A 23,186-nucleotide genomic window follows, 5' to 3' on the forward strand; every position below is an offset into this window, starting at 1 on the left:
TGCCCCATCCACCGCTGCCCCCTGGACACTGATCATAGCTGGCTACATAGCTGATGCACGCTGGACTGTCCATTAATCACGGTACTCCATTCTGCTTGTTTGTTTTATCTGTCGGCCCCGTTGCCTAGTCAACGCCATTTTACCTGCTGTTGTTGTGCTAGCTGATTAGCTGTTGTCTCACCTACTGTTTTAGCTAGCTTTCCCAATTCAACACCTGTGATTACTGTATGCCTCGCTGTATGTCTCTCTCAAATGTCAATATGCCTTGTATACTGTTGCTCAGGTTAGTTATCATTGTTTAAGTTCACAATGGAGCCCCTAGTTCCACTCCTCATACCCCTGATACCTCCTTTGTCCCACCTCCCACACATGCGGTGACCTCACCCATTACAACCAGCATGTCCAGAGATACAACCTCTCTCATCATCACCCAGTGCCTGGGCTTACCTCCGCTGTACCCGCACCCCACCATACCCCTGTCTGCGCATTATGCCCTGAATATATTCTACCATGCCCAGAAACCTGCTCCTCTTATTCTCTGTCCCCAACGCTCTAGGCGACCAGTTTTGATAGCCTTTAGCCACACCCTCATACTACTCCTTCTCTGTTCCGCGGGTGATGTGGAGGTAAACCCAGGCCCTGCATGTCCCCAGGCACCCTCATTTGTTGACTTCTGTGATCGAAAAAGCCTTGGTTTCATGCATGTCAACATCAGAAGCTTTAGCACACTCTGCTAACCCTGATGTCCTTGCCGTGTCTGAATCCTGGCTCAGGAAGGCCACCAAAAATTCATAGATTTCCATACCCAACTATAACATCTTCCGTCAAGATAGAACTGCCAAAGGGGGAGGAGTTGCAGTCTACTGCAGAGATAGCCTGCAAAGTAATGTCATACTTTCCAGGTCCATACCCAAACAGTTCGAACTACTAATTTTGAAAATTACTCTCTCCAGAAATAAGTCTCTCACTGTTGCCGCCTGCTACCGACCCCCCGCTGTGCCCTGGACACCATTTGTGAATTGATTGCCCCCCATCTAGCTTCAGAGTTTGTTCTGTTAGGTGACCTAAACTGGGATATGCTTAACACCCCGGCAGTCCTACAATCTAAGCTAGATGCCCTCAATCTCACACAAATCATCAAGGAACCCACCAGGTACAACCCTAACTCTGTAAGCAAGGGCACCGTCATAGACGTCATCCTGACCAACTGGCCCTCCAAATACACATCCGCTGTCTTCAACCAGGATCTCAGCGATCACTGCCTCATTGCCTGTATCCGCTACGGAGCCGCAGTCAAACGACCACCCCTCATCACTGTCAACCGCTCCCTAAAACACTTCTGTGAGCAGGCCTTTCTTATCGACCTGGCCCGGGTATCCTGGAAGGACATTGACCTCATCCCGTCAGTTGAGGATGCCTGGTCATTCTTTAAAAGTAACTTCCTCACCATTTTAGATAAGCATGCTCCGTTCAAAAAATGCAGAACTAAGAACAGATACAGCCCTTGGTTCACTCGAGACCTGACTGCCCTCGACCAGCACAAAAACAGCAACAAAGCCTCCTTCACTCACGCCGCCAAGCTTACCCTAGTAAAACTGACTATCCTACCGATCCTCGACTTCGGCGATGTCATCTACAAAATTGCTTCCAACACTCTACTCAGCAAACTGGATGCAGTTTATCACAGTGCCATCCGTTTTGTCACTAAAGCACCTTATACCACCCACCACTGCGACTTGTATGCTCTAGTCGGCTGGCCCTCGCTACATATTCATCGCCAGACCCACTGGCTCCGGGGTCATCTACAAGGCCATGCTAGGTAAAGCTCCGCCTTATCTCAGTTCACTGGTCACGATGGCAACACCCATCCGTAGCACACGCTCCAGCAGGTGTATCTCACTGATCATCCCTAAAGCCAACACCTCATTCGGCCGCCTTTCGTTCCAGTACTCTGCTGCCTGTGACTGGAACGAATTGCAAAAATCGCTGAAGTTGGAGACTTTTATCTCCCTCACCAACTTCAAACATCAGCTATCTGAGCAGCTAACCGATCGCTGCAGCTGTAAATAGTCTATTGGTAAATAGCCCACCCATTTTCACCTACCTCATCCCCACACTGTTTTTATTTATTTACTTTTCTGCTCTTTTGCACACAAATATCTCTACCTGTACATGACCATCTGATCATTTGTCACTCCAGTGTTAATCTGCAAAATTGTAATTATTCGCCTACCTCCTCATGCCTTTTGCACACATTGTATATAGACTCCCCTTTTTTTCTACTGTGTTATTGACTTGTTAATTGTTTACTCCATGTGTAACTCTGTGTTGTCTGTTCACACTGCTATGCTTTATCTTGGCCAGGTCGCAGTTGCAAATGAGAACTTGTTCTCAACTAGCCTACCTGGTTAAATAAAGGTGAAATAAAATTTAAAATAAATATTCCTCCTTCTCTCTCCTTGACTTCCCTTCCAAGGTTTCAATCCTATGACAACTCCTAGCTGCACCACATCTCAGAGTATTACTGCCGGGCAAAGCTCATCTCTCTCATCCCACAGCACCTTGGACTGCTCTAGTCTTTGACTGATATGTGATACAGGACTCTCCCTCAGGAAGCTCCGCCATCCAACACCACAAACATTCACTCGGACAGTTCAGGACATGCCTTGCACTAACCACAGTAGACAGCAGGACATGCCTTGCACTGACCACAGTAGACCGCAGTACTGGCCACAGCACCTCCAAACATAACGCTAACTCTAGCACACACCCCTATAACACTAATGACAGCCCAACTCCAGTGAGTTATGGATGCAATAGGTTTGATAGAGTTAGGTGATAATGTAGGGGTTACAGTACTGGATCAGTGACAGATGTACTGTACCTTGGCTCTCATGGTTCTTTCTGTCTCCAGTTCCTCCTCCAGCTCCTCGGTACGGACCTACAGAGAGCCGAGAGAGCATTGTCCTCATTACATGCATGTGCTAGCATTTCATAGAATCACTGCAACTTTCTGACAGATTTGAATAATTCCCATTGTCCCAGTAAACCTACATAGTCTGCAGAAATACAACGTTTTGTCTGGGCAAATAAGAGGCACTACCCCGTTGTTGGTTAGCTATTTCAGGGCAGTAGGTTTGTGGTGAGAGATATTCTCATTCTCTGTATTTCTCCCTGGGTTGGTTCAGCATGCCAGTGGTTTTCTTTCTTCACAGCAGGAATGTCAGCAGCAGCAGTAGCCTCCATCATTATTTCTACTCTGACCCTCAGACTGAGTCTGCATGGGACTGGGCTTTCATATCAGGTCAGTCAGCTCAACAGAGAATATCAACTGTCATTTTACATCATCTTTAATTCATACATGGCGGCCCAACGGGTGGGACAGTAATGAAGGATTTCACTTCATGGAATTATCGGGTTCGTGTTGCAATATTTGATTATATTATAATTGTTACTATAGCTGAATGATTTATTGCACTTTTATCATTAATATATGACATCTATGACATACAATTGTAGGCTATTATTGCTTCAGTATAGATGCAATGTCATGCAGCTTCTTATCACACTAATGGATCTCTAAGTACATTTCAGTTTTCCCAATATCATAACTCAATTCACTGACACACAGGTTGTTTAAGCCCTTTTGACACAAACGTATTGCTAGAGTTTCTAAACATTGCAGTCTTCAGGCTCCAAGTCATGTCATGTTCTGTGGTATCTACAGCTCCATCTTGTCTCAGTGTCAGGAAGTGTGTCTAACATGTACCGTATAGCCCCAGGACACACACACACACACACACACACACACACACACACACACACACACACACACACACACACACACACACACACACACACACACACACACACACACACACACACACACACACACACACACACACACACACACACACACAGCCAACTCTCTCACTACTAACCACAAAACGCAGAGACTTGGGGAAACACCAAACAAAGTTCCACACTCTACACACACAGGCAGGGTCATAACTTTCAATATCTCAATCACACTCCTTTTTTAAACCCTTATTTTACTAGGTAAATTAACTGAGAACTTATTTTCATGTACAGCAATGACCTGGGGAATAGCTACAGGAGAGAGGAAGAATGAGCCAATTGGAAGCTGGGGATTATTAGGTGACCATGAGGGCCAAATTGGAAATTTAGCCAAGACACCGGGTTTAACACCATACTCTCACAATAAGTGCCATGGGATCTTTAGTGACCACAGCGAGACAAGACACCCGTTTAACATTCCATCTGAAAAATGGCGTCCTACACAGGGCAATGTCCCCAACCACTGCCCAGGGGCATTGAGATATTATTTTTAGACCAGAGGAAAGAGTGCCTCCTACTGGCACTCGATCACCACTTCCAGCAGCATCTGGTCTCCCATCAAGGACCAACCTTACATAGCTTCAGAGGAAAGCTAGGAGTGGGATGCAGGGTGCTAACCTTCCCCAACCAGAAACCGTGGATTGATGGCAGCATTCGCACAAAACTGAAAGCACAAACCATTGCTTTTAATCAGGGCAAGGTGAACAAAATCATGACCGAATACAAACAGTTTAGCTATTCCCTCCGCAAGGCAATCAAACAAGCTAAGCATCAGTATAGAGACAAAGTAGAGTTGCAATTCAACAGCTCAGACAAGAGGTATGTGGCAGGGTCTACAGTCAATCACGGACTACAAAAAGACAACCAGCCTTGTCGTGGGCCATGATGTCTTGCTCCCAGTCAAACTAAATAACTTATTTGCTCGCTTTGAGGACAATACAGTGCCACCGACACGGCCCGCTACCAAAACCTGCTGGCTCTCCTCTGTGGCCAACGTGAGTAAAACATTTTAACGTGTTAACCCTCGCAAGGCTGCCGACCCAGACGGCATCCCTAGCTGCGCCCTCGGAGCATGCGCAGACCAGCTGGCTGGTGTGTTTACAGACATTCAATCAATCTTCGTCCCAGTCTGCTGTTCCCACATGCTTCAAGAGGGCCACCATGGTTCCTGATCCCAAGAAAGCTAAGGTAACTGAGCTAAATGACTATCGCCCAGTAGCACTCACTTCCGTCATCATGAAGTGCTTTGAGAGACTAGTCAAGGACCATATCACCTCCACCCTACCTTACACCCTAGACCCACTCCAATTTGCTTACCGCCCCAGTAGGTCCACAGACGACGCAATCACAATCACAATGCACACTGCCCTAACCCATCTGGACAAGAGGAATACCTATGTAAGAATGCTGTTCATCGACTACAGCTCAGCTCAGCATTTAACACCCTCCAAACTTGTCATTAAGCTCGAGACCCTGGGTCTCGACCCCGCCCTGTGCAACTGGGTCCTGGACTTCCTGACGGGCCGCCCCCAGGTGGTGAGGATAGGACATAACATCTCCATCCCGCTGATCCTCAACACTGGGACCCCACATGGTGCCATCGGAGTGTGGTGTCTGGAAAATAACCTCACACTCAATGTCAACAAAACAGAGGAGATGATCGTGGACTTCAGGAAACAGCAGAGGGTGCATCCCCTATCCACATCGACCGGACAGTAGTGGAGAAGGTGGAACGTTTTAAGTTCCTCGGTGTACACATCCCGGACAAACTGAAATGGTTCACCCACACAGACAGCGTAGTGAAGAAGGCGCAGCCACCAAAAACACTCACAAACTTCTACAGATGCACAATCGAGAGCATCCTGTCGGGCTGTATCACCGCCTGGTACGGCAACTGCTCCGCCCCCAACCGTAAGGCTCTCCAGAGGGTAGTGAGGTCGGCACAACGCATGACCGCGGGCAAACTACCTGCCCTCCAGGACACCTACACCATCCGATGTCACAGGAAGGCCATAAAGATCATCAAGGACAATAACCACTCGAGCCACTGCCTGTTCACCTCGCTATCATCCAGAAGGCAAGGTCAGTACAGGTGCATCAAAGCTGGGCCCGAGAGACTGAAAAACAGCTTCTATCTCAAGGCCATCAGACTGTTAAACAGCCACCACTAACATTGAGTGGCTGCTGCCAACATACTGACTCATCTCTAGCCACTTTAATATAAAACATTGAATGTAATAAATGTATCACTAGCCACTTTAAACAATGCCACTTTATATCATGTTTACATACCCTACATTACTCATCTCATATGTATATGCTGTACTCTATACCATTTACTGCATCTTGCCTATGCCGTTCAGCCATCGCTCATTCATATATTTTTATGTACATATTCTTAGTCATTCCTTTACACTTGTGTGTATAAGGTAGTTGTTGTGAAATTGTTAGATTACTTGTTAGATATTACTGCGTGGTCAGCACTCGAAGCACAAGCATTTCGCCTCACTCCCATTAACATTTGCTAACCATGTGTATGTGACAAGTACAATTTGATTTGGTATGCTGCTGGCCCTAATCGTCTCTAAATCAAATGAGTTTTAGAAATGACAGTAAACCGGTATAATACATGCAAATATTTCAACAATACTCTACAGGTAGCAAAACAACCAGGAGGCTAGTCATTTAGATAACATCGGTATAACTTTAGCTAATAACATTCAAGCTTCCTATGCATGGCACAAGCCCACACAAACGTTCCAGAGCATGCAAAAATAAAGAGGAGAGGAGGATAAAAGAGAGCGAGCGAGCGAGAGAAAAGTGGTGTGTAAACTCACGTGCCAGCGCAGGACCTCAGCAGAGAGCACAGCCATGGTGAGGCAGCAGCAGCCCAACTGACTGACTGACTCTCCCCAACTCTCTCTCTCTCTCTCTCACACACACACACATACCGACACACACACATGCTGCTGTGCTCCACTCAGCCGAGTCGCTTCTCCTCGGGCATTCTACACTCCACACTTCCTGACACACACACACACAGAGAGAGTAGCAGAGCTCCCGACTGCTCTATTCTGTTACTTCTCCCCCGGTCAACTTTGCCTGAAACTGTTATCGCTAATATTTTGATACAATAATACTGCCCTGTAGAATAACCGTTTGTTGGATCACCTGGTTTTTTCCCTTCTGAACATGCCTGGGAACTGCTGTACTGGCACACTATTGTGTTTTACCACAGTAAGTCCATTTCAGGATCATCGTATAAGCATAAGACACCGCAAAAGGAAACAAAACCGTTAGCCCATTATTACAGTGGACTTTTGGACGGTCTGATATCTGAAATTGTACTTACTTAAACTTTCCACATTAGGGGCTTTTTTCCCCAGTGCAACTCTCCACCATTTTAAATTGAGCATAAATTGCAATCACATGTGAGTTAAGCCTGATGGCTCGGTGATTGTATCTGAGGGGTATTCTAAAGCGTGGGCAGCTATATCCTGTCAACCCCCCTCGGAGAGCCCTCCGAGAGGGGAACCAGACCAGAGGCTGAACGATTAGTCTCTCCTGGCACACGCCTACCACAGACCTGCTCCTGCATCAAACTAACCTCATTACAGACTCCACTCCTATCAATAGAACTCTCCGTACTGTTCACGTATGTAAAAACACCTTCAGATGGAGCTGTAGCTACCATGGCAATGCCCTGGTGATTTCATTGACTGGAGCAATGGCCAGGTAATTCAAGGCTGTTACCTCATCAGTCTCTATCTGGAACCTAAAAGGGTTCTTCAGCTGTCCCCATAGTAGAAGCCTTTGAATAACCCTTTTTGGTTGCAGGCAGAACCCTTTTGGTTCCATGTACAACCCTTTCCACCGAGAGTTCTATATGGAACCCAAAAGGGTTCTACCTGGAACCAAAAACGCTTACCCTATGGGGGATAGCCGAAGAACCATTTTGGAACCCTTTTTTCTAAGAGTGTAGCTGAGGACAGGAAGGTCAAAATCATATTATTAAAAACAATGTGCTCTCAATGTGTACAGTACCCAGGTGGCTGAGGGCCTGGCTCCTGTCCTGTGTTACTTTTGCACACGTACTGGACATGCAAACCCACATCTGCTTTAAAGCAAAACAGAAAAATACTGGTCACAAACTGGTTCATGATGATTGACTTGACCTCTGACCTCACACAATGTTCCCTTTTCAGTCCGCTAGAATTGTCTTTATTATAAACACCATAAAACCAGCCATTAAACATCTCCCACCTTCGTGATGGAAGTGAATAGCATGCATCTGCTCGCCCCATTCTACAACTGCATTCATATCGTGTCTGCCAAAGCTGCTTTGAACTGTAGAGGAGTAGTGGGAGCTCCATCATCATAGGTCTTCACTAGCCAACTCTCCCCCACGAACACAATATAAACACAGAACATTGCACTGTACAGTACGCAGGCTGTTCAGAGCTATCTCAACTCTCCTAAGAAGCAGCTGAAATGCATAACTGCTACCCCCAGCAGTACATTGTGCTTTAACTGTACTGTAGGGGGGGAATATAGCTACATCATAAATGAGATATCTCTTTGATTTCCTGTGAGCTACAATGCTGTCTTGGGAATCTTGATATATTCATGTGACCTTTATATTTAAACCACACACGAGTGGGCGAGCAATAATCTGGTCTTTTGTTCAGCGCTGGCCTGGCCTGGACACCTGCATCTTTATCTGTGGGAGGAGATGCTGATCACGATCCAAACACACACAGACACACACACACACACACACACAGGCTTCATTGATGGGATAATGCCAGGGCTACAGTAAATGTGAAAACATGACCACTCTCACCGACACACCGATCGTCTTTCAGTCCCTCGTTCACCCAGCAGACAGACAAAGACAGTCTTTATTCCTCTGTTCTTTCCCAACCTCTGGATAGAGGATCAAGGAACTGGAGTTATCCATGGATCTCAGGAGGAGTTTACCTGATCTGCCCCTTTTTGCTTTTACCACTCTCTCTTTTTCCTCAATCTGTGGCTCTGTTTCTCTTTCCATCTCTGTCTTTCTTTCTCTCTGCATCTCTGTGTCTCTCTCCGTTTCTCTTCTTGACTCTCTTTCCGTCCCTCTGTTTATCTGCAACTCCTTCAGTGTCTCTCTCAATCTCATTATTTTGCATGAAGGAACAGAGCCAGACAAAACACATGTTCATCTGCAAGTTCCAGTGGCGGAGAGAGATAATCGTGTTGGAGCGACAGTATGCCACTGCTTGTCAACGTTGTTCCCGTAACCTTGTCTTCCGTGGGCCTTTTCACCATTTTGGGGTCGACAGGTAGTCTAGCGGTTGAGTGTTGAGCCAGTAACCAAAAGGTTGTTGGTTTGAATCCCTGAGCTGACAACATGAACAAAATCTGCCGATGTGCATTTAACCCTAATTGACCCTGTAAGTCACTCTGGAGAAGAGTGTCTGCAAAAATGTAATGCAATGACAACTGCAAATAGTACAATAAAACCAAACGTCCTGTTAAAGTAATCATTTCAGCGTTATTACGTGCTCATTCAGGCATGTATGCCAGATATAAGAACTGAATGACCTGAATGTTATTTTAGTTGCGTAGGCACTGTTGAATCAAAAACAAAATGCAACCTCTTTCCCAATCATTGACATACTTTTGGACTGAATGTGGAATCACAACAAGCTGCAGGGTGCATCGTTTTTTTTTGTATCTTCTGAGGACATGAAGCCCATTTACATAGTGCAAAGTATCTGCAAATCAGACACTATAATGACTTATTTATAAAACATTATTTCACTAGGAAGGCTCTTGTGATTTTGAAGTGCATCTTTGCAAACCGTAACCTGAACGAAGAAGTCAAAGGGCAATGTCTACACAGCATATATCCACAGAGAGTGAAGGAGTTAACTCTCGAAGAGAGGCCAGGCTATAGATGTTTATCAGTTCAGATGGATGTTAACTCTCTATAAGAGAGGCAAGGCTATAGATGTTTATCAGTTCAGATGAAGGAGTTAACTCCCTATAAGAGAGGCCAGGCTATAGATGTTTGTCAGCTCAGATGGAGGATGTGTGTTTTTACCAGCTCCTCATTCTCCTGACAGGCAGGGGGCTGTGAAACCAGCCCACCAATCAGAGGACATAACACAGCCGTGGTGCTGAAAAGTAGGAATGCAGATCTCTCCTTGACATCCCGACCGGGAGCAACCCCCTTCAATCTTACCCCTCAAATCCACCTCAACCCCACCCCCCGTCAATCCCCCCAGTCCTCCCACTCTCTCCGACACGTCTTAATGCCTCCCGACCCCTGACCCTACACCCCCTCTTCCAACTCAACCCATCACCTTCCCCCTCACCACCTCACAATATGTCTCAATGCCTCCTACCCCTGACCCCAACTCCCTTTAAAGTCCTTCAAACCCACAACATTACCCCTCTCCCCTCCCCTGCCACCCCTCAATATCTCCACTCGAACACCCCTTCATCTCCAGTCTGGGTCCAACCTGCAGCTCCTTGTTCCTCCTATGCAGGCTGATGTTTAGGGCCTCTTCTGCCTCCAGCTTGGTACTGGTGCTGGTTATCTCCACATCTCTCCTTGAGAAAGAGAGAGAGAATATATCAATATCATCATACCTTTTCCACAGTAAACTGCCCTGTGAGGGGACATGCTCAGCAGAGAGAATGAGTGGCAGACCTCGTTTGATCCTGGTGGTGCAACAAGGTGACTCACTCATTTGATTGGCATTCACAAGTGAGAATAATATTGTGCAACGGAGGATGAATGACTTCAAGGACCCCTCTTCCTTTGAAAATGAAAATGTTTTTTGTTGTTGTGAGAAACAGAGGTGTGTGAGTGAAAGAGAAGGAGGGAAGGAAAGGGGGGAAATGAATGAATGACATCTGACGTCAAGGCCCAGTTCTGTTTTGGTAATGAAAATGTTATTGCGTTTGTGTCCTGTATGTCACAGCTGGTTCTACTCTCCAGGTAAAGGTCAGAGAACACCTTCCTCCATTCAGCCTCATATTACTGAGAGGCACATACCAACAAGTTAGGACATTACTGAAACCCTGGCCCGAGGCCCTGAGCCCTTAAAATCTAGATAACGGTCCTCTGCACTACTGATATCATGTTATAACCTCCACCAGGCATCTGTTTTGCTGCAAGCCAGAGACATGCAATCCAAATGTCTGCAAGCAGCAAACCAAATACTGTTTCTGGACTGTTTTTTTTTTTCAATTCTTGGATGTTGAACAGATATCATATATGGCTGATATAGTATGCAGATGCAATTCCTTAGCAAAGACGTCAGTTGACAACACCTGGACTGTCGGTCTGCCAATTTCCCTTGTTTTGGTTGAGGATAAGATGGGTATTTCAACAGACTATAACAGACTTTTCAATAGACCAGTCCCAACTCTATTGGGTCTATGAAAAAACTAAGCCACTGCATTCTATTTCTCTCTATAAATATCTCATATCTCTGTAACTCATTGTCTATAAGTTGTAATTGAACTCTTCAACTGTTCTTTTTTTTCAATGATTTGCCATTGTCTATAACAGGGACATCTAGCCCCACTAAAATTTTAATTAGCCCCCCCTATAAATCAATATATCAGTCAATATATTTTCTTTGTGAATCCTTTTTTTCGTCTGTTGATGCAGAGAATGCTGCACACGCTAGTGACCGTTAGGCCTACCCGTAGCTAACATTTTGGTTAACGTTACCTACTTCTGTGGCTTGAGACTGCTTGCTAACAGTAAACGGACAGGAAAAGGCTCTGACAGGACGGATTCATGTCGATAGGCTACGATGTGAATTTGTGGTAAGTTGGAACAGAGGGCGAGAGAGTTCATTACTCTAAACTTTGGTCATAATCAAAGCTTTGTTAACCAACACGTTTTTACGCGAGGCTGCCTACAATGTAAGACGTTGCGAGCCACCTAACGGTAACGTTAACTAAATGTTGAATTTAAAAGACACCGTTATGTGGCGATGATATCTAATTAACGTTGTATTTAATGTAGTTTTGCTATCTGTGCCAGGCTATAAATGAGACCGAGGACGTACATGGAGGACATGAACATATCTTTTCATACTCAATTTCTTTCATTCAGTAGGCCATTGCACAACAATTATCAGTAGGTCATGTGTAGAAAAGGCGACAGTGTTGATCGCAAAGTTATTATATTATCCTCAATTTCTCAACTGTGTCGGCTAGCTAACGACTAATGTCAGCTGGATATACGGGACATTTTTCAAGAGAGGCAATGCCAGCAGCTCTGCCGAAGGCCAATCCGGTGGGAAATGAAGATTTTACCAGTTCAAACAAATGAAACTTAAACTGATTAATCACCTATTAAGCCTCGAGTTATTGTAAATATGAGTTTAATAACAATACACGTCAAAACACAGCAGACAAGTATGAGGGAAAGAAAATGGAGGCTGAGGGAGCATGTCGAAGGTTAGTGACTCAAAAAAGCCAGTAGATGTTTTAAGCTTTCAGTTAAATTTATACAGCATATGAAAGCATATGCCTTACTTTTGTTAGGCATAAATACATTATTTTCATGACATCTTAAAGAGAGGCTTCTGTGCAAGGCAGAGATCAACATGCGAGCTGTATAAGTGAGAGAGAGGGCAAGCATGCCCAGAGAGAGAGGGACAAGAAACAGATCCAGAGAAATGAAGTAGTCAAGCTGCTGCAGCAACTCCTTCCAGAAATTAGAGCAATTTTGGTGACAAAGACACTGGGCCCAGACAAGTGAAGCTGAATAACTACCCACACGAAAGTTTTGGTACACAGAAAAGGGCATTTCAGCACTGCTGGTTTGAGAAATACAATTGTGTAGAGTAAAGCGTTCTGCTTTCCATGTAGAGTTTTTGGCAAAACCATTTACATTTGATTATTTTGTCAGTAATGGCTGCAAAAATTTGAAAAAAAATCTTTGTCCATCTTTGGTAAACAGGAGCTGGCACAAACACACAGAGACAGTGTTGTGGCAGAGCAAAGCTACCAGGCAACTAGCAATCATGGGAACATTGCTCAGATTTTAACATCTGCCCATGTTAGTGATATTACAGAGAGAAGGGAGTATATGTTACAGTCACCTCAATGTTAGGAAGAAAGGGACTCTCTTTCCGTGCCAATGATGAATCTAGTGAAAGAACAAATAGAGGGAACTTTCTTGAATGTATGGAGCTTTTGAAGGAGTTTGACCCTTTTCCTGCAAAGGTACAACACTCCATCAAATGTGACGTATCTCCAGAAACTCAGAATGACCTGATCGAATGCTGTGTTCAGGGATGGGCAGTCTGAACAGTTGGCTCTGTGTGTTAGGTATGTGACAGAGGGGACAGTTAAGGAGCCTTTACTAGCACTAGCAGAAATCAAGTCATTTGATGCCCAATCAAAAGCAAATGAGTTGCAACAGCAGCTCCAAATGACAGGGTTAGCAGGCCTATAGTGTGTTGACCTATGATGGGGGTAGCAGGCCTAAAGTGCGTTGACCTATGATGGAGGTAGCAGGCCTAAAGTGCGTTGACCTATGATGGGGGTAGCAGGCCTAAAGTGCGTTGACCTATGATGGGGGTAGCAGGCCTAAAGTGCGTTGACCTATGATGGGGGTAGCAGGCCTAAAGTGCATTGACCTATGATGGGGGTAGCAGGCCTAAAGTGCGTTGACCTATGATGGGGCAGCAGGCCTAAAGTGCGTTGACCTATGATGGGGGTAGCAGGCCTAAAGTGCGTTGACCTATGATGGGGGTAGCAGGCCTAAAGTGCGTTGACCTATGATGGGGGTAGCAGGCCTAAAGTGCGTTGACCTATGATGGGGGTAGCAGGCCTAAAGTGCGTGACCTATGATGGAGGTAGCAGGCCTAAAGTGCGTTGACCTATGATGGGGGTAGCAGGCCTAAAGTGCGTTGACCTATGATGGGGGTAGCAGGCCTAAAGTGCATTGACCTATGATGGGGGTAGCAGGCCTAAAGTGCGTTGACCTATGATGGGGGTAGCAGGCCTAAAGTGCACGTTGACCTATGATGGGGGTAGCAGGCCTAAAGTGCGTTGACCTATGATGGCGGTAGCAGGCCTAAAGTGCAGTTGACCCATGATGGGGGTAGCAGGCCTGCACAGAAAGTGCAGGTTGACCTATGATGGCGGTAGCAGGCCTAAAGTGCACAGACCTATGATGGGGGTAGCAGGCCTGCACAGAAAGTGCGTTGCACATATGATGGGGGTAGCAGGCCTAAAGTGCGTTGACCTATGATGGCAGTAGCAGGCCTAAAGTGCGTTGACCCATGATGGGGGTAGCAGGCCTAAAGTGCGTTGACCCATGATGGGGGTAGCAGGCCTAAAGTGCACAGACCTATGATGGGGGTAGCAGGCCTAAAGTGCACAGACCTATGATGGGGGTAGCAGGCCTAAAGTGCACAGACCTATGATGGGGGTAGCAGGCCTAAAGTGCACAGACCTATGATGGGGGTAGCAGGCCTAAAGTGCACAGACCTATGATGGGGGTAGCAGGCCTAAAGTGCACAGACCTATGATGGGGGTAGCAGGCCTAAAGTGCACAGACCTATGATGGGGGTAGCAGGCCTAAAGTGCACAGACCTATGATGGGGGTAGCAGGCCTAAAGTGCACAGACCTATGATGGGGGTAGCAGGCCTAAAGTGCACAGACCTATGATGGGGGTAGCAGGCCTAAAGTGCACAGACCTATGATGGGGGTAGCAGGCCTAAAGTGCACAGACCTATGATGGGGGTAGCAGGCCTAAAGTGCACAGACCTATGATGGTGCAGCTGTCATGAGTGGGTCCAAAGGAGGTGTGCAAGCACATTTCAGAGTGCTGCATCCGGAGGCAGTATATGTACATTGCTATGCTCATGAGCATAATTTGGTGTTGTGTCATACTTGCAGGGCGATTCCGGAGGCTGCTGAGTTTTTCAGTTTCTTGAAGAATGTGTATTCGTTTTTCAATACATCCCTGGTTAACCACCACGATTTCAAAGAAGCTCAGTCCAAACTTGGAATAGCATCAGCTGAACTTGAACAGCTTTCAAACACTCACTGGGCATGCCAGCTGCGGTCCATTAATGCAGTCGTGGACACTAACTGCTATTTGTGATTGTCTATCTACTATTGGATCCCCCATGGCTGTCGGTCTGAGAGCATAGCTTCATCAGTTCTCCACCGTGTGTTTGCTACTGATGTTTCAGTCCCTTCTTTCTGTAACTGAGGGACTTCATCAGTTCTCCACCGTGTGTTTGCTACTGATGTTTCAGTCCCTTCTTTCTGTAACTGAGGGACTTCATCAGTTCTCCACCGTGTGTTTGCTACTGATGTTTCAGTCCCTTCTTTCTGTAACTGAGGGACTTCATCAGTTCTCCACTGTGTGTTTGCTACTGATGTTTCAGTCCCTTCTTTCTGTAACTGAGGGACGACACAAGTTCCTCCAGAAAGAGACTGTAGACCTGGCAGAAGCTCGTTTCGGCAAACAAGCTGTATGTGACACACTGAATGTCAAACGCACAGATGCATTTGCCACAGAACTTTATGACAGAACCAAAGCACTCTGTGAAATTCACCACATTCCAGAGGCAGATCCATCAAGAAAGTGCAAACAAAGGAAAATGGGAGATTTTGTGGTGGAGACCTCCTTGGGTTTAGGCACAGAATTGTCATGTTCCCGAACAATGACAACAGAGTTGTTGCTCCCCTGCTTGGGCGGGATGGTTTGTGAGCTTTACCAGCGATTCTCGACTTTAGATGCAGGTCTGCTCAAAGGCATACAGGCATGCAGCCCCAACTCAAAAAGCTTCCTAGATACATCATGCTGAACTGAGTTTGCCAAACACTACGGTAATTGATGTTAAAACACAAGAGATGTTGGTAGCCAGAAACTTTCTTGCCCGGAAAAGAGAGGCTGGACGTCCTCCCAAAGATGTACTTGCTGTGCATAACCTCCTGGATGATGATGTGTTTCCTTCTCTGAAGGAAATCATTCAGGTTTCCCTCACAGTTCCTGTGAGCAGCTGCTCCTGTGAAAGGTCATTCCCCCTTCTGATGACCAGGTGGCGAATCACATCTCTGCATGTCTGGCAGACATATCAGTGTGGATGACGGATCACCACCTCAAGCTGAACTTCGGCAAGACGGAGCTGCTCTTCCTCCCGGGGAAGGACTGCCCGTTCCATGATCTTGCCATCACGGTTGACAACTCCATTGTGTCCTCCTCCCAGAGCGCTAAGAACCTTGGCGTGATCCTGGACAATACCCTGTCGTTCTCAACTAACATCAAGGCGGTGGCCCGTTCCTGTAGGTTCATGCTCTACAACATCCGCAGAGTACGACCCTGCCTCACACAGGAAGCGGCGCAGGTCCTAATCCAGGCACTTGTCATCTCCCGTCTGGATTACTGCAACTCGCTGTTGGCTGGGCTCCCTGCCTGTGCCATTAAACCCCTACAACTCATCCAGAACGCCGCAGCCTGTCTAGTGTTCAACCTTCCCAAGTTCTCTCACGTCACCCCGCTCCTCCGCTCTCTCCACTGGCTTCCAGTTGAAGCTCGCATCCGCTACAAGACCATGGTGCTTGCCTACGGAGCTGTGAGGGGAACGGCACCTCAGTACCTCCAGGCTCTGATCAGGCCCTACACCCAAATAAGGGCACTGCGTTCATCCACCTCTAGCCTGCTCGCCTCCCTACCACTGAGGAAGTACAGTTCCCGCTCAGCCCAGTCAAAACTGTTCGCTGCTCTGGCTCCCCAATGGTGGAACAAACTCCCTCACGACGCCAGGACAGCGGAGTCAATCACCACCTTCCGGAGACACCTGAAACCCCACCTCTTTAAGGAATACCTAGGATAGGATAAAGTAATCCTTCTCACCCCCCCCCTTAAAATATTTAGATGCACTATTGTAAAGTGGCTGTTCCACTGGATGTCATAAGGTGAATGCACCAATTTGTAAGTCGCTCTGGATAAGAGCGTCTGCTAAATGACTTAAATGTAAATGTAAATGTAAATGTCATTTAGTGTGCTGTGCCGGCTGCACTCCTGGTTGCGGAAGACAATGGGTCAGAAAAGGCAAGTCTTGCAGCCATGTCCATTGAGGGTGAAGTACTTGGGTCACTAAAGCCACAATAGTGTCATTGACCAATTTGCAACCTTTAAAAATAGGAGGTACACTTTGATGCATCCAACCACAAAATAAGCATCAAAAGAGAGAAGCTGGAGGAGCAGTTCTGTAACAAAGGTTGGAATATTTGTTTGGGATCTTCCATGTGTCTGAATTATTGGGTTCATTTTGAGCAACAATTAACAAAAGGGTGAAACTTAAATAAATAAATAAAATGATATTGGTATAATATGACCTGCATGTCTACTCACTCACTCACTCACTCACTCACTCACTCACTCACTCACTCACTCACTCACCACTCACTCACTCACTCACTCACTCACTCACTCACCCACTCACTCACTCACCACTCACTCACTCACTCCACTCACTCACTCTCACACAAAATAAAATCCCAAAAGTATTTTGGCTACATAGTACAGACATGTTTGTGCCTTTTGTTGGTGTTGGATGGATGGGGACAGAGTGGACGTTAATTTCTTAATTTGGATAGAATTTAAGTAAGTCATATTAGATCAGTGTCGAACACAAACTATCAGACAGGTATACTTTTAGCCAACCTTGACCAAAAATAACCTTATTTTAATAGATACTCTAAATACACATTGAGAAAAGATGTGTTGGGGGCTTTAACTCCTGGGGGAGTATGCCCAGACCCCCCTAAAATGGGCTTAGCCCCCCTATCTATGAATCTCTAGTGATGTCCCTGGTCTATAACCCACTTCTTGACTTGTAAACTGTTATTAAGCATCTATAACCAATTTAACTGAGTGCCTATAACTGGCTTATTGCGCTTATAACTGGTGTATGAAGCGTGTATATAATCTACTTCTTCATGAGTTCCTCCAGGCTGCTCCTCATCCTCTCCATCTCAGTGAGGCTCTCCAGAGTGGACCTGCTGTCTCCCTCCAGCTTCCTCCTGCCTTTCTCCAGCTCTCCGCGCTGATGCCGCTCCTGCTCTAACAGGTACTCCAACTGAGTGAGAGTGAGAGCGAGAGAATAACAATATAAGTTTTAAAGGTTCTGGGCTTCAATGGAGGGGACAGCATAACCGTTCATCAGCATCCGAAAAACATCACAGAGGCGTAACTTTCTTTGATCATATGTTACAATGATACTGTACCAATACCATAAAGCTAGATACTACTGAAGTCAAATTTGGCATATCTCCCCCAAATACACTTACATCTTCCGCCTGCACCTGTAACTTTGCCCTCTCTTTGGTCAGGAGGTTCACCTTCTCCTCCTCGCTCTGCAGATCCTCAATGGCTTGCTGCATACAGGGATGAAACAAAATGGCTGAGTCTGGCCCACAGATGTAGCTTAAATCTTTAATCCCCTATTGGGATTGCGTGCATCTGTCAGCCATACTGGATCTGAGGAGCCATGATGAGTTCATTTGGGTTGTTCAAGGGAATGCCAAGAGTGAGTCCTCTCTCTCCAACATCGATAACAGAAGACGGACACAAACTCATTGGGGTGACATGATGTATGTAACCCTACCATAACATCTGACCCTGTGACTGTATCCCTCATTACATTTTAGGAGCTTTGAGCCATTTCCATTCCCACTTCTCACACTACTTGAATTGCTAAACTGTAACTTCCAGACATCTTCCATCACGCTGGACATGTATAATAAGCAGTCCGTGTACTGCAGGATAATGGCTCAGATTCTAAATGACTTTAACAGATTATATAGGATATCAAGCTGCTACTGTTGGTTACAGCATCTGGTATGCATTGCTGTACTGGGGTTCCTATAGCTGCAAGTATAGGGCATGATGGATGGAAGGAGAGAGGGAGAAAGAGAGGGCGAGAGAGAGAAAATCCACACAAGACACACATGCACACACATGCACACACATGCACATGCATACATGCTCTTTATAGTGAGAGTGATATGCATTTCTGCAAACCCTTTCATAATCTCCCTTCCTGTTAGACCCAAGGTCGACCTTTCACATTTCACCCTGACCTCACTTTATGACCCCTGGGGACAGTGTGTTCTCACCATTGGCTGAGCTCCACCAGGTGTTAGTACTGGGTGAGGAGAGGTCAGGAAGTTCTCACCTGGCTGAGCTCCACCAGGTGTTCTTTCTCCTTCTGAAGCTTTTGGACAGCTTCCTCTCTCTGGGACAGCTCCTCTGAAAGCTTCCTGACTGAGCCGTCTGAAAACTGGAGGATGAGGGGGAGAGAAAGAGGAAATTCAAATCATCTGATATCATAAAACATATCCCATTGTATTTGTTACTTATCTTCCCCAGACATGTTGCTAAATAGAGAAAAATAATAAACCTTCGAAAATATCAAACGAGTATAAATCTGTCTGTACAAAGAACACCACAGTGCGTGTTTTAATCTGGAAGTAATTTTACCCTTAGACAATGTGTTTTCTACTGATACAATAACCGTGATGAGGGTTTGGGAAAACAGTTGCATTAGTCAATGGCTTTGCAGCCAAACCATAAAACAATTATCCCTTCGATGACCAAACAGATTCCATTACTCTCAATCTGTTCTTCATGAACATCAAAGTGGAACATGCATGTAGCATTCTGGTCCCACTTTGGCCATCAGGTTCTAATGAACCAGGGGAACAGTTTGGGACTGTCAGGACTTTGAAATACAGATAAATAAATCAGAAGGAATGGAGGAGAGGGAAGTGATTTAGTTTAGAGGAAAGTGTTTATACCTCATTATAAACAGGGTAGTTTGGATGCTGATTGGCTAAAAGCAGTGGTATATCAGACAATATAGCACACCCCCTCGGGACTTATTGCTTAATTATGTATACCTTTTATATGAAGTTGCAAGTGTTGCACATATTTTATGACAAATACCATAGAAATGTTAAGTGTACAATAAAAATGTTGTGCAACTCAATCCCAATAGCCTGACTTCCTTGTAGCTTATTTCATTTTACTTTGATAAAAAAAACACCCATATCTATAGTACTACAACTGTTATGACATCAAGACCCACCACTTACTAGGTGTGAAAGCACAGTGCCAATAGCTCCACCATGCAGGTCTAGTCTTGTAGATCCCGGTGTACTGCATCCATATTGAAACAACCTTGTTTTCTACTGTACATGTCAGGAAACCCACATGAGCCAACAAAAGATTCACATAGTTCAAGGATTTGACACCATTATTTTTTGTTTCTCAAAAACCCCGCTCGTGCCAAATACACTCGGAGTACCATATTGATTGCCTAGGTAAAACGGACTAATTTGACAAAGTCAAAGGAATTCATCTCTCTCCCATCATAGACAACCGATGCTGTGAGTACAGTGCATTCTATGAAGCATTCCTGAGTAAAGATACCATCTAAATCCTTCCATAAACCTCAATGAAATAGCTAAAGCTCTGAGGGAGTTGTAACAGTATATGTTAACACCCCCTCTATTTACCTCTGTCTGTACATGTAGTAGTCACACTAGTTTAACATTTAGATATTTACAATATAACCACTCTCCAGGGACTATTCAAGTGATAAAAAGGAGCGCAGTAAAAGCATAAAATTCAATACTGAAAGCCAGAGGAAAGCAGATGAAGCAGAGAGGTAAAGTAGAACTAGAAGCGTGTCAGTATATTGCAGACCTGTTCAGGAGTCCCAAATCAAGGACGTTCTCTTGTTTAAATAATATCTCTCTCTGCTCCGGTTTAGTGCATTCGGTGCTAAGCCATAGAGAATGCATAAGGAGTCGGTTGTAGCCTACCTGTTTGTCTCTCTCGGTGGCAGTCAGAGCACTCTCCAGTTCCTCCAGGTCTCGTCTGAGGCTGCTGTTCTCTGCCTCCAGCCTCTCTCTGTGGTGGGCCAGCTGGGTCGAGCACGCCTCCTCCTCCTCCAGGCGCTCAGATAGGCCAGACAGCTGCAGCTCCAGCCCACGCTGGGCCTTCTCCAGCTGGGCACAACGGTGATCTGACGCCTGGGCACACTCCTGCTCCTGAAGAGGTGGAGAAGAAGACAGGGATGAAGCACAGAGGGTCAGGAGGTGAGTATGGGAGGAGGAGATTGAGCATGAACAGGAGGAGGGAGGCCTCAGGGTTGAGGGGTGAAACGGTGAGACAACGTAAAAGTGGTGGAATGTGAAGGCAAAGAAGAGAGAGGACAGTAAGGGTAAATTATTTAGCTTACATAGAGAGACGATCATATCCCAGACACACAGATGTAAAACCAGCAGAATGCCTTGCATCAAGAGTACTCCCAAGTAGCGAGACATTTATCCTCCCTTTCCCAAACCTCTCTCCAATATATAGTGGGAAACCATCCTCTCAGTGACGCGTTGAGAGAAAGAAAAACACTGACTTGATAAGCCAGTTTTACAATAACACAAACAGCTGTCCCGAACAGGACAGATTTAAAAGTCTGTCTTATTTGGCGCCTGGTTGAGTGTGTCAGCTATTTTCTAATGTACCAGTCATCATGGTCAAGGCATTTGGAATGAGGCTGAACTGCATAACCAAATATGTGTCCATTTGCAAATGTATCATTGACCACATGTTCCATCTGAATATGTTTATATAAATGTGTTTGTGCTGTGCTCTTTCTTCATAATCTCCACTTTATCTACCCAGCTAGTGAGTTGTGTCAAAAAAATGTATTTTCCAAAACATAATTGTCACTCTCTTTTCCCAGCCCTCAATACAGATGATCCAAAAGGTTGGCTGGTGTGTTAAGATAAATCACTGTCTCAAAATGACCAGATAATGTGAAGATACTGTAAAAAAAAAAAGTTAACAGTACAGACACACATGTAAACACATTAATTCACTCACTCACTCACTCCCTCCAACCCAACACACCAGTATACCCACAATAGTCAGTCTCTGTTCCAATGCAGTACTAAAGCTATCCCAGTCCAGTTCCTCTGGTTCAGGATCCACCTGCAGCCCGTTGGTTTCTTCCGAGTCAGAGGGGGAGTGGCCACGTCCCTGGCCCCGCTCCACAGACATCACCTTAACCTGACGCCTGTCAATCAACCTGTCAATTGACCTGTCAACACTCTCTACCTACCGCAACTCAACAGTAACCTAACACCCTTACACAGTCCCTGTACTGCACCTGTATCAACTGCACCTCCTTATTAGGGCCAGGTAGACTTATAGGTTGTAAATAAAGTTCCATGTAACACCTCTACCCTCTGCTTCTCTCTCCCTGTGATTGGTTAGCGGAGGTTCAGGAGGGTTCACTGTAGAAGAGAAGGTACTAATTCACGGTTTGGTCACCACGGTAACTCCACTCAGCACGCTGCGAACAGTCAGTCTCCTTTCTCTCTCCCTATGGCACACTGTTTAGCGCCGCACACCTGCAGCGGTATGCCCTTAATCTCTTTTTTTTCTCTCTTTCTCTGTCTCTCTCTATCAATCTCTCTTTCTCTCTCGTTTTCTCTCTCTACTATTTGTTCGGTTGCTTTCTCTTTTTTTCCTACTCAATCAAATACTTTTCTCCTCTTTAATTTTAGTCTGTTGGTACTTGCTACTGTAATCCACACATTCCTCCTCTGCTCTCCTCAATTCTTTCTTCGCTTACAGTCCCCTAGAGTAGAAAACAGAAGCCCACTTCTCTGTGTCCAGTCCTCCACTACTGTACTGCTCTCACACCGCAACAACAGCCTCTCCTCCTTTCCTCCCCCTCTTCTCCTTCGCTCCCTTCACCTCACCCCTCCTGAAACAGGTGTCTCTCTCTCCCGTGTGGCAGAGGATCCAAAGGATTCCTGGAGGGACTGTAGGAAGGTGTAGGATGGCAAGTCATGTGAATGGCTCTAAGTTATCCTCTTCAGTCTGTTGGTAACACAACCCTTACACTATCAAAGCAGTCAACTAAACAACACAAAGAGACGAAAACAAGGGCAGTGTCGCAAGTACGACTTTTTTTTCTCCTCTCTCTCGGTTAAAATTAACAGCATAAAGACCTTATGTGCCCACCACGCCCACATAGTTTCAACAATGCCAGGGCATTCATCTAGACAGGGACACAAAGGCCATATTGTGCCTTAGGTTCAAGTGCAGCGGATTTTCTTGAATGAACCAGCAGACGAAGCGTAGAGACTAGGCTAGACTAAGCATAACCACTGGGCACAGACGTCAATTCAACGTCTATTCCACGCTGGTTCAACATGAACTTACATGAAAACAACGTTTATTCAACCGGTGTGTCCCCAGTGGGTACTCTCT

The 23,186-nt window shown here is 45.7% G+C and overlaps 1 protein-coding gene across 3 annotated transcripts in view; it reads right to left on the reverse strand.

Annotated features, from left to right (window-relative positions):
• Positions 1-23,186, reverse strand: part of LOC124040122 (myosin-16-like) — a 50,164-nt gene that overhangs the window by 16,544 nt on the left and 10,434 nt on the right. For 2 of the 3 annotated variants that reach the window (XM_046356984.1, XM_046356986.1), the window contains 6 exons: positions 20,729-20,956; positions 19,078-19,182; positions 18,191-18,277; positions 17,834-17,979; positions 10,368-10,458; positions 2,885-2,941 (listed from right to left, as the gene is read on the reverse strand). In XM_046356984.1, coding sequence (XP_046212940.1) covers positions 2,885-2,941; positions 10,368-10,458; positions 17,834-17,979; positions 18,191-18,277; positions 19,078-19,182; positions 20,729-20,956 — 714 coding nt within the window. Of the gene's footprint in view, positions 1-2,884; positions 2,942-10,367; positions 10,459-17,833; positions 17,980-18,190; positions 18,278-19,077; positions 19,183-20,728; positions 20,957-21,827; positions 22,788-23,186 lie in introns of those variants that run through there. The other variant, XM_046356985.1, reaches the window with a different exon arrangement.

This window comes from Oncorhynchus gorbuscha, linkage group LG07, assembly GCF_021184085.1.
Source record: "Oncorhynchus gorbuscha isolate QuinsamMale2020 ecotype Even-year linkage group LG07, OgorEven_v1.0, whole genome shotgun sequence".
NCBI classification, from domain to species: Eukaryota; Metazoa; Chordata; class Actinopteri; order Salmoniformes; family Salmonidae; genus Oncorhynchus; species Oncorhynchus gorbuscha.